At 36.6% G+C, this 12646-nt stretch overlaps 1 protein-coding gene across 1 annotated transcript in view; it reads right to left on the reverse strand.

The window, feature by feature from the left end:
• Positions 1-8111: 8111 nt before the first annotated feature.
• LOC308318678 (FH1/FH2 domain-containing protein 3-like) overlaps positions 8112-12646 on the reverse strand; it is a 179323-nt gene continuing 174788 nt past the window's right edge. Inside the window, exon 30 of the mRNA XM_080768302.1 lies at positions 8112-11299. Coding sequence (XP_080624428.1) covers positions 11217-11299 — 83 coding nt within the window. The 3' untranslated portion in view covers positions 8112-11216. The remainder of the gene's footprint in view (positions 11300-12646) is intronic.

Here is a 12646-nt window from a genome sequence, read left to right on the forward strand (position 1 = left end):
GGCTATAGCCCATGTTCAAAAATGATGAAAAATGAGGATAACATTTTTTTCAAAAATTCAAAAAACGATGGGCTATAACCCATGTTTTTTGAAATTTTGAATTTTCTTCAAATCCTCAAAAATGATGAAAAACGGCGTGCTATAGTATGCCGTACGGTAGGAGCTATAGCCCATGTTCAAAAATGATGAAAAATGAGGATAACATTTTTTTCAAAAATTCAAAAAACGATGGGCTATAACCCATGTTTTTTGAAATTTTGAATTTTCTTCAAATCCTCAAAAATGATGAAAAACGGCGTGCTATAGTATGCCGTACGGTAGGGGCTATAGCCCATGTTCAAAAATGATGAAAAATGAGGATAACATTTTTTTCAAAAATTCAAAAAACGATGGGCTATAACCCATGTTTTTTGAAATTTTGAATTTTCTTCAAATCCTCAAAAATGATGAAAAACGGCGTGCTATAGTATGCCGTACGGTAGGGGCTATAGCCCATGTTCAAAAATGATGAAAAATGAGGATAACATTTTTTTCAAAAATTAAAAAAACGATGGGCTATAACCCATGTTTTTTGAAATTTTGAATTTTCTTCAAATCCTCAAAAATGATGAAAAAAGGCGTGCTATAGTATGCCGTACGGTAGGGGCTATAGCCCATGTTCAAAAATGATGAAAAATGAGGATAACATTTTTTTCAAAAATTCAAAAACAATGGGCTATAACCCATGTTTTTTGAAATTTTGAATTTTCTTCAAATCCTCAAAAATGATGAAAAACGGCGTGCTATAGTATGCCGTACGGTAGGGGCTATAGCCCATGTTCAAAAATGATGAAAAATGAGGATAACATTTTTTTCAAAAATTCAAAAAACGATGGGCTATAACCCATGTTTTTTGAAATTTTGAATTTTCTTCAAATCCTCAAAAATGATGAAAAACGGCGTGCTATAGTATACCGTACGGTAGGGGCTATAGCCCATGTTCAAAAATGATGAAAAATGAGGATAACATTTTTTTCAAAAATTCAAAAAACGATGGGCTATAACCCATGTTTTTTGAAATTTTGAATTTTCTTCAAATCCTCAAAAATGATGAAAAACGGCGTGCTATAGTATGCCGTACGGTAGGAGCTATAGCCCATGTTCAAAAATGATGAAAAATGAGGATAACATTTTTTTCAAAAATTAAAAAAACGATGGGCTATAACCCATGTTTTTTTAAATTTTGAATTTTCTTCAAATCCTCAAAAATGATGAAAAACGGCGTGCTATAGTATGCCGTACGGTAGGAGCTATAGCCCATGTTCAAAAATGATGAAAAATGAGGATAACATTTTTTTCAAAAATTCAAAAAACGATGGGCTATAACCCATGTTTTTTGAAATTTTGAATTTTCTTCAAATCCTCAAAAATGATGAAAAACGGCGTGCTATAGTATGCCGTACGGTAGGGGCTATAGCCCATGTTCAAAAATGATGAAAAATGAGGATAACATTTTTTTCAAAAATTCAAAAAACGATGGGCTATAACCCATGTTTTTTGAAATTTTGAATTTTCTTCAAATCCTCAAAAATGATGAAAAACGGCGTGCTATAGTATGCCGTACGGTAGGGGCTATAGCCCATGTTCAAAAATGATGAAAAATGAGGATAACATTTTTTTCAAAAATTCAAAAAACGATGGGCTATAACCCATGTTTTTTGAAATTTTGAATTTTCTTCAAATCCTCAAAAATGATGAAAAACGGCGTGCTATAGTATGCCGTACGGTAGGGGCTATAGCCCATGTTCAAAAATGATGAAAAATGAGGATAACATTTTTTTCAAAAATTCAAAAACAATGGGCTATAACCCATGTTTTTTGAAATTTTGAATTTTCTTCAAATCCTCAAAAATGATGAAAAACGGCGTGCTATAGTATGCCGTACGGTAGGAGCTATAGCCCATGTTCAAAAATGATGAAAAATGAGGATAACATTTTTTTCAAAAATTCAAAAAACGATGGGCTATAACCCATGTTTTTTGAAATTTTGAATTTTCTTCAAATCCTCAAAAATGATGAAAAACGGCGTGCTATAGTATGCCGTACGGTAGGGGCTATAGCCCATGTTCAAAAATGATGAAAAATGAGGATAACATTTTTTTCAAAAATTCAAAAAACGATGGGCTATAACCCATGTTTTTTGAAATTTTGAATTTTCTTCATATCCTCAAAAATGATGAAAAACGGCGTGCTATAGTATGCCGTACGGTAGGGGCTATAGCCCATGTTCAAAAATGATGAAAAATGAGGATAACATTTTTTTCAAAAATTCTAAAAACGATGGGCTATAACCCATGTTTTTTGAAATTTTGAATTTTCTTCAAATCCTCAAAAATGATGAAAAACGGCGTGCTATAGTATGCCGTACGGTAGGGGCTATCATGTTCAAAAATGATGAAAAATGAGGATAACATTTATTTCAAAAATTCAAAAAACGATGGGCTATAACCCATGTTTTTTGAAATTTTGAATTTTCTTCAAATCCTCAAAAATGATGAAAAACGGCGTGCTATAGTATGCCGTACGGTAGGGGCTATAGCCCATGTTCAAAAATGATGAAAAATGAGGATAACATTTTTTTTTTAAATTCAAAAAACGATGGGCTATAACCCATGTTTTTTGAAATTTTGAATTTTCTTCAAATCCTCAAAAATGATGAAAAACGGCGTGCTATAGTATGCCGTACGGTAGGGGCTATAGCCCATGTTCAAAAATGATGGAAAATGAGGATAACATTTTTTTCAAAAATTCAAAAAACGATGGGCTATAACCCATGTTTTTTGAAATTTAGAATTTTCTTCAAATCCTCAAAAATGATGAAAAACGGCGTGCTATAGTATGCCGTACGGTAGGGGCTATTGCCCATGTTCAAAAATGATGAAAAATGAGGATAACATTTTTTTCAAAAATTCAAAAAACGATGGGCTATAACCCATGTTTTTTGAAATTTTGAATTTTCTTCAAATCCTCAAAAATGATGAAAAACGGCGTGCTATAGTATGCCGTACGGTAGGGGCTATAGCCCATGTTCAAAAATGATGAAAAATGAGGATAACATTTATTTCAAAAATTCAAAAAACAATGGGCTATAACCCATGTTTTTTGAAATTTAGAATTTTCTTCAAATCCTCAAAAATGATGAGAAACGGCGTGCTATAGTATGCCGTACGGTAGGGGCTATAGCCCATGTTCAAAAATGATGAAAAATGAGGATAACATTTTTTTCAAAAATTCAAAAAACGATGGGCTATAACCCATGTTTTTTGAAATTTAGAATTTTCTTCAAATCCTCAAAAATGATGAAAAACGGCGTGCTATAGTATGCCGTACGGTAGGGGCTATAGCCCATGTTCAAAAATGATGAAAAATGAGGATAACATTTTTTGCAAAAATTCAAAAAACGATGGGCTATAACCCATGTTTTTTGAAATTTTGAATTTTCTTCAAATCCTCAAAAATGATGAAAAACGGCGTGCTATAGTATGCCGTACGGTAGGGGCTATAGCCCATGTTCAAAAATGATGAAAAATGAGGATAACATTTTTTTTCAAAAATTCAAAAAACGATGGGCTATAACCCATGTTTTTTGAAATTTTGAATTTTCTTCAAATCATCAAAAATGATGAAAAACGGCGTGCTATAGTATGCCGTACGGTAGGGGCTATAGCCCATGTTCAAAAATGATGAAAAATGAGGATAACATTTTTTTCAAAAATTCAAAAAACAATGGGCTATAACACATGTTTTTTGAAATTTAGAATTTTCTTCAAATCCTCAAAAATGATGAGAAACGGCGTGCTATAGTATGCCGTACGGTAGGGGCTATAGCCCATGTTCAAAAATGATGAAAAATGAGGATAACATTTTTTTCAAAAATTCAAAAAACGATGGGCTATAACCCATGTTTTTTGAAATTTTGAATTTTCTTCAAATCCTCAAAAATGATGAAAAACGGCGTGCTATAGTATGCCGTACGGTAGGGGCTATAGCCCATGTTCAAAAATGATGAAAAATGAGGATAACATCTTTTTCAAAAATTCAAAAAACGATGGGCTATAACCCATGTTTTTTGAAATTTTGAATTTTCTTCAAATCCTCAAAAATGATGAAAAACGGCGTGCTATAGTATGCCGTACGGTAGGGGCTATAGCCCATGTTCAAAAATGATGAAAAATGAGGATAACATTTTTTTCAAAAATTCAAAAAACGATGGGCTATAACCCATGTTTTTTGAAATTTTGAATTTTCTTCAAATCCTCAAAAATGATGAAAAACGGCGTGCTATAGTATGCCGTACGGTAGGGGCTATAGCCCATGTTCAAAAATGATGAAAAATGAGGATAACATTTTTTTCAAAAAATCAAAAAACGATGGGCTATAACCCATGTTTTTTGAAATTTTGAATTTTCTTCAAATCCTCAAAAATGATGAAAAACGGCGTGCTATAGTATGCCGTACGGTAGGGGCTATAGCCCATGTTCAAAAATGATGAAAAATGAGGATAACATTTTTTTCAAAAATTCAAAAAACAATGGGCTATAACCCATGTTTATTGAAATTTTGAATTTTCTTCAAATCCTCAAAAATGATGAAAAACGGCGTGCTATAGTATGCCGTACGGTAGGGGCTATAGCCCATGTTCAAAAATGATGAAAAATGAGGATAACATTTTTTTCAAAAATTCAAAAAACGATGGGCTATAACCCATGTTTTTTGAAATTTTGAATTTTCTTCAAATCCTCAAAAATGATGAAAAACGGCGTGCTGTAGTATGCCGTACGGTAGGGGCTATAGCCCATGTTCAAAAATGATGAAAAATGAGGATAACATTTTTTTCAAAAATTCAAAAAACGATGGGCTATAACCCATGTTTTTGAAATTTTGAATTTTCTTCAAATCCTCAAAAATGATGATAAACGGCGTGCTATAGTATGCCGTACGGTAGGGGCTATAGCCCATGTTCAAAAATGATGAAAAATGAGGATAACATTTTTTTCAAAAATTCAAAAAACGATGGGCTATAACCCATGTTTTTTGAAATTTTGAATTTTCTTCAAATCCTCAAAAATGATGAAAAACGGCGTGCTATAGTATGCCGTACGGTAGGGGCTATAGCCCATGTTCAAAAATGATGAAAAATGAGGATAACATTTTTTTCAAAAAATCAAAAAACGATGGGCTATAACCCATGTTTTTTGAAATTTTGAATTTTCTTCAAATCCTCAAAAATGATGAAAAACGGCGTGCTATAGTATGCCGTACGGTAGGGTCTATAGCCCATGTTCAAAAATGATGAAAAATGAGGATAACATTTTTTTCAAAAATTCAAAAAACAATGGGCTATAACCCATGTTTATTGAAATTTTGAATTTTCTTCAAATCCTCAAAAATGATGAAAAACGGCGTGCTATAGTATGCCGTACGGTAGGGGCTATAGCCCATGTTCAAAAATGATGAAAAATGAGGATAACATTTTTTTCAAAAATTCAAAAAACGATGGGCTATAACCCATGTTTTTTGAAATTTTTAATTTTCTTCAAATCCTCAAAAATGATGAAAAACGGCGTGCTGTAGTATGCCGTACGGTAGGGGCTATAGCCCATGTTCAAAAATGATGAAAAATGAGGATAACATTTTTTTCAAAAATTCAAAAAACGATGGGCTATAACCCATGTTTTTGAAATTTTGAATTTTCTTCAAATCCTCAAAAATGATGATAAACGGCGTGCTATAGTATGCCGTACGGTAGGGGCTATAGCCCATGTTCAAAAATGATGAAAAATGAGGATAACATTTTTTTCAAAAATTCAAAAAACGATGGGCTATAACCCATGTTTTTTGAAATTTTTAATTTTCTTCAAATCCTCAAAAATGATGAAAAACGGCGTGCTGTAGTATGCCGTACGGTAGGGGCTATAGCCCATGTTCAAAAATGATGAAAAATGAGGATAACATTTTTTTCAAAAATTCAAAAAACGATGGGCTATAACCCATGTTTTTGAAATTTTGAATTTTCTTCAAATCCTCAAAAATGATGATAAACGGCGTGCTATAGTATGCCGTACGGTAGGGGCTATAGCCCATGTTCAAAAATGATGAAAAATGAGGATAACATTTTTTCAAAAATTCAAAAAACGATGGGCTATAACCCATGTTTTTTGAAATTTTGAATTTTCTTCAAATCCTCAAAAATGATGAAAAACGGCGTGCTATAGTATGGCATGAATTGAACAAAGGGCATTGTTCAATTCATCAAAACATTTAGAGACAAACAAATAGACACTTATATGTAGTTAAAGCAACAGAGTTAAGCAACAGAAACAAACAACATTGGATTCTACAGTGTAAAGACACCAATTTAATTATAAATGTCAATAAAGTTGAATATCTAATAATATCAATTTTAAATGTATTATCCAATACAAATTTCCTTACCATTTTTAATGTTTTAGTTTTGTATTGCTATTTTTATTTGCTAATTGTAGATTGACCTACTTTTTGTTTCTGGCATTCCGCTGCTTGTTATTTTTTATTTTATTTTCATGTGAAGTACTTTGAGTTGCATTTTATGTATGACATGTGCTATATAAATAAAGTTTAATATGTGAAGTACTTTAGTTGTCAAGGATGCAGACAGAGTTGAACCCAGGAGCAAAGTCACAACAAACTAGAGTATAATAATAAAGTATTTAATAAAGAATTACGAGATATCTTACACAGGGGAATGCAGGTAGGAATCAGGCATGAATCAGAATGACATCAAAGTCAACACATGAACAGGCAGGACATCTGTGACACAGGTTATGAACTGACAATGAGTGTTTGTACTGAGTCCAGTTTTATAGTGAGCAGGTTGATTGGAGAAGTGTTCACTGCTGGGCTGATTAGGTAGTTGACAGGTGTGTAAATGGAACTGGGTGTGCTGGAATGGGATATGGGAGGCCAGTGTGGAGACTGAGGGAGAGACAGAATGTGACAGAGTTGCATTTTATGTATGAAATGTGCTATATAAATAAAGTTTACACCACTGACTGTCCCTCCATATAAAATAAAGGCAAAAGTCACAAAAGAAAATTGATCAGTTACAATTCCAGACTATGAAGAATCATTTAATAAAGGAATACTTCCAGATTCAGTTAAAGATTAGCTACAATAATTGTGATATTAAAAGTTAAATGCTCGTCATATGACATAACAGAGAGGAATGGGCCGATAGCTATCTATTTTCAGGTAGATTGTTTTATTTTACTCAGTCAGCCATATCACTACTCATTTTTTTTCATGAAAAAGGTCATAGCTGGGTAATCTATTTTCAGGCAAATTGTGTTTATTGTATTTTATTTTACTCAGCCATAACAATTTATTTTCTGTTAACCAACTTGCTGGCTGGCAGGCAGGCAGACAGCTACTCATAGACAGGCAGACAGACAGACAGCTACTCATGGAGAATTGGACAGGCAGGCAGTCAGACAGCTACTCATAGACAGGCAGACAGACAGCTACTCATGGTCCATGAGTAGCTGTCTGTCTGCCTGTCTATGAGTAGCTGTCTGACAATTGAATTGTGTTGCACTGGTTATTATTATTTCTAGAGTGCTAATTCTACAAGCACACCTCACCTCACAATGCTTTCTGTAACCCTGTCCCACTGTGGGGGACAGTAACACACTGTTCTCTCTCTGTGGGGCCACATCGTAGAAAGCATTTATTTATTTATGTTGTCAAACCATGAAAAATTGCATAATATATGGTTTTCACATGATTTTTGATGATTAAAAAAAAGAAAATCATCACAAAACGACATACTATAGTTCATGGTTGTGCATACAAACGACAGACACATGGCCTGTGGCGCTACAGCAGCTTGGAAGATGCTAGTGACAACAACATACTATGACCAAATAGGATTTGGATGCAGACTAAACATTTTACAAGCACTACCTCCGTAAAACATCCATCCATCTTCAACCGCGTATACGGAGTCAGGTCGCGGGGGCAACAATTCCAGCAGAGAGCTCCAGAGTTCTTTTACCGTAAAAATGGGCAATGAAAATATGACCATGAGAGGATGAGACGTGCTTGAGAACTTCTTTATTGTGGTAATCGTACATGCTTTTGTTGTGGGCATAATAACACACAAGAGAAGCCTTTATGGTTGTATGGTGCTAGTGTCCAAGTTCCACGGTGATGTCATGGCACAGGCAGCAATGCATGTATGGTGGGCTAATATCAAATCAGACAATAAAAAATATATATATACCGAGTGCACTGAAATCATAGGCTTCCGATGCCCGATTCATACTTGGTTGCATGCCATATCACACATTGAAGATAACCGATGTATTATAAGCTTGTCATGTACATTTTCGATGCGCAACACTCGGGCGCAATTAGGTAATAAATCTGACTTGAGAGTTTCCACAGGTACCAGGTGGTGAATTTAATAACGGCGTTCTGGTTCATTTCAAGTCTGTGCAGTATAAACATAAAACAATACAACCAGAAGAAAAGGAACAAACAAACAAATAAAAACACTACAGTCTCTGAGAATCGAAACAAACCTCCCTTTTTGCTCCAGCAGAAGTGAATCACGTCTGCAAACATGTTCTTTAAACCATGCATGGCTTGGTTTAGCTTAAATTATACTTTTTAGAATAATACTGCTTTTTGTCTATAATACACTATTCTACAGGAAGAGAAGCAACAATTAATGGAAGATCAACATCAACAATGGTTGTGACATTTCCAACATTTTACAGCATTTATCTAGAATAATACTTTACATGTACCTCTACGTACCTCTCTTTATTTATTTATTTCCCCCCCCCCCCTTTTGACAAAAAACCCTTATACAATCTGAGAAAAAGGCTAAACTTGTAAGTAATTTTTTTTCTCTGATAAAAGTCGCATGCTACAAATTTGTTTATAAGGTGCTGAATAGTCTTTCAATAATTTCTCCAGAAAAAGCGTGCTATTGGTGCTGGTGTGTCTTAAGGTGGCCTTGTTACAGATAATGCACACTGACTAATAAATCCTTGTTGTGTTAGTCCTCAACAATGGCTATGCTTCCATCACAGTGAAACATTCTAGTGGGTGGAACTGCCATCTTAAGATGTTGCCAATGATTGTGTGAGAATATACGTGTCACAAATGTCACCAAGGGCCATTACAAATTAATTGGTAGTGCAATGAGCTCACAATAGTAAAATATGAATACACAAGAGTTTCCCCGCTCTTGTATATTATCACATAGCAGATAGTTATGCGGAGTAAGTTTGTATTGATGGGGCTTTGCATCATGTGCTTCTCAGAATTCCCATTCTTCACAAAAAAGAAAATTAATAAAAAAAATATAAAGTCTTCTAATTTGAAGCAACATAATATCTCAGCTGAACTACTCATTAATTTGGCCTGGCCGAGTGTGGTATCTTTCGAACAGTGTGGAATCAAAGCTCAGAGGAAATCTGCCTACCATTCTACATTAAGGCAACCGGATACAAGTACACCATTGATTTGAGACGCTAAAACATGGGAGTAAACGGGCAGGTTGTCAGGACTGATTTGTGGTGAAATGACGGGAGATTGATCTCGATTCACAGCTAGTGAATGATGCACATCATTGCAATTTCTTTCACACTACACTTCTTATAATAGTAACATCTCCTTGATTATACGTCCCTGAAAATGTCTCAATAAATAAAACGTTTGTGAAAGGCACTCATATAGTTTCTACCAGCCTTTATGTAATGTGGTGATGATGTTGCTCTTATGTTTTTAACATTTAGTCAGATTGAAAGGTACGTGAGAGATGATGGTCCACAGCTGTCATCATGGAATAAGTCTACAGTTGCCAATAAAATAAAATAAAATATAATAAAATCTATATAACTAACTAGTGGTATTATCAAGTTGACTTAACCAACAGTGTCATCCAGAGTAACTGAATTGTTTGTGGTGATTGGTGAACCATCTGTACCATCTCCTCTCTGCATTATGGCTCCACACTATCTGCATTCTGCAATATTCCACACATATTCAGCAAAATGCCACATTTCAGGAAAAAAGCTCTGAACGCAGTAACGCACGCCTGTGGTCGGTTGTAATCTACCTGTCTTGATATTAAGAAACCATATGGAAAAAAGAAAAAAACTGTGCTACCGTTAGTTTGCGGCGTTTTCATATTTCGATGTCTGAGTGGTTCGTCAGTGTCAAAGGATTTTCACATTCCCTCAAGATCCAACTTCTACGTCCAGTGCAAATATTCCTTATCTGAGCACCTTATCTTGAGCAACAAATGAACATAAACACAAAAACTACCACAGTAGTATACATAACAGAACAATAACAATAGGTGTGCACGAGGGCCGTCTTTTCCGAGAGATAAAAATAAAACGCGTAATTGATTTAATTTATCTATCACTGAAGCCACGTTGGCTGAGCGCCGAGCTCGAGGCCATTTAGTAGGGGTGTCTTCCAAACTCGGAGCGTTCTCAGCCCTTTTTCTATTCAGTCAAGGCCACAGTGATTCAAGCACAACGTGTCCCAACCCTTCGGATGCCTTTTAGACCTCACAAAAAATAAGAAAATAAGCTAAATCGAGCGCTTTCCAATGCGGGTAGCCTATGTTGTATGTCTGTATACACGGCGCTGCGTCCATCATAGGGCCACCAGTATGTGTGTATATACAGTACACTGCGCTGCGTCCATCATACGGCCACCAGGATTTCAGACCAGAGAGTCCGAGAGATCAGCGATCTTCCTCCGACGCCAGCATAGCTTTAGTGGTTCAACATGCTGCGCTTCTGTACCTGAGAGTGGGAGATCGATCTGTACTGCCCCCTCCCCCTCGTCGCATATTATTACAGGGACAAAACAAAAAATATATATACTTTTTTTTTCTCTCTGTGACCACTCGGTTTCAGGAAGCGCACGCACATACACACACACGTTGCAAGCCTGTGCAAACCGAACACAAAGGTGAGCTCAACTCATTGAAGCTGGAGGGGACAGGGCTAGGGGCTAGGGGCAGGCCACGGTGGTGACGCGGTGGGCTGACAGGTGGGGTTGTGTGCGAGCGAGGAGCGAGGGGGGAGGGGCGACTGGGCGTGAAGCGTCCCCCAGGAGGCGTTCTTCAGTCTGTCTTTGTGTCAGCGTGAGGTTCTGGCGCCTCCTTGTGGTCACACTGCCATCTCTGAACCGCTGGACAAGCCCAGAGCGCTGGCCTCCTCTGGAGTCAGACCGTTCTTCAGTGTTCTCCTCACTGTCACAGAAAAGACACAGAGTTGGGAAATGTAGCAATGTTGATAAATCAAAGCCACATACCCGAGGCGGGGGTTGGCGATAGGGCCATTCTGTGTGAAGTTTGCATGTTCTCCCCGTGTCCCCTAGGGCAGTGTTTCCCAACCTTTTTTGTCCCAGGGAACACTTTTCATAGCCTAAAAATCTTGGGGAACACCTGGGGGGGGGGGGGGTATATATATATATATATTAAAACGTAAAAGTAAATATACTTTTAAAAACACACATGACAGCACTCATCAAATAACTTTAAAGAGAAAGAAAAGGACAGAGACAGAGCCTCATTTAAAAAAAAAAAGCTCATTATGCAATGTGAAATACCACCTAATCCTTTTCCTTGTCTTTATTATGGGCCAACTTGTGAACGCTGCATGCTTTTATTGTGAAGGGTCTCAGTTCTCACAGCCTGCTTATTTCCACATGCTGAAAATAGCTGATCGACAAGCTCACAACGCGTTGCATCCGCAACGCGTTGTGAGCTTGTAGATCAGCCATTTTCAGCATGCAAGCATAACACGTATACGACGAAGAATAAATCACGCATCACTGCTTCTGTGAAGGGAGGGAGATATATTTTGTTGGCCGAACGAGGCGATCATGTTTGGACATCTATGGACAGCTATTTTGGACAGCTATTTTTCGTGGCACATTATGTTTAATCACAACAACGTCACGTTTAGCCTACTTTACCTCCTGGTCGGGACTGTATGTGTCTGCTGTCTACGTGCATATGTGCTCTGCGCGCTCCAGTCTTTCTGGAGGGAGCGAAATGTAGCGTCTTCTGGATGCATCTAAGCATTAACATTTCAATGGCCGAGGGTCGTTAGAGTCTATTGTTCCGTGTTGTAGTTATCGCACGTCTAATGGTTAGACGTGTGACAACAATGACGCAACAATAATAAGCCTGCAGCCCAGTAGCTATAATATTGCTTAAGGGGGAGAGTTAGTGTGCCGCCTGATTTGACAGAAAGTAACACTATAACTTAATTTCGGTCAAATTACGCGGAGCACTTGGACACATCAAGCGGAGCACCAAAGCTCCGCGACACACAGGTTGGGAAACACTGCGCTATAGTATGCCGTACGATATGGGCTATAGCCCATGGTCCAAAATGATGAGAAACGAGGCTAACTTCTTTTTTCAAAATTTCAAAAAACATGGGCTATAACCCATCGTTTTTGTCATTTCGTCATTTTTTTCAAATCTTCAAAAATGATGAAAAACGGCGCGCTATAGTATGCCGTACGATATGGGCTATAGCCCACGGTCCAAAATGATGAGAAACGAGGCTAACTTTTTTTTCCAAAA

This window comes from Protomyctophum bolini (genome assembly GCF_963924005.1).
Source record: "Protomyctophum bolini genome assembly, chromosome: 7".
Taxonomy (NCBI): domain Eukaryota; kingdom Metazoa; phylum Chordata; class Actinopteri; order Myctophiformes; family Myctophidae; genus Protomyctophum; species Protomyctophum bolini.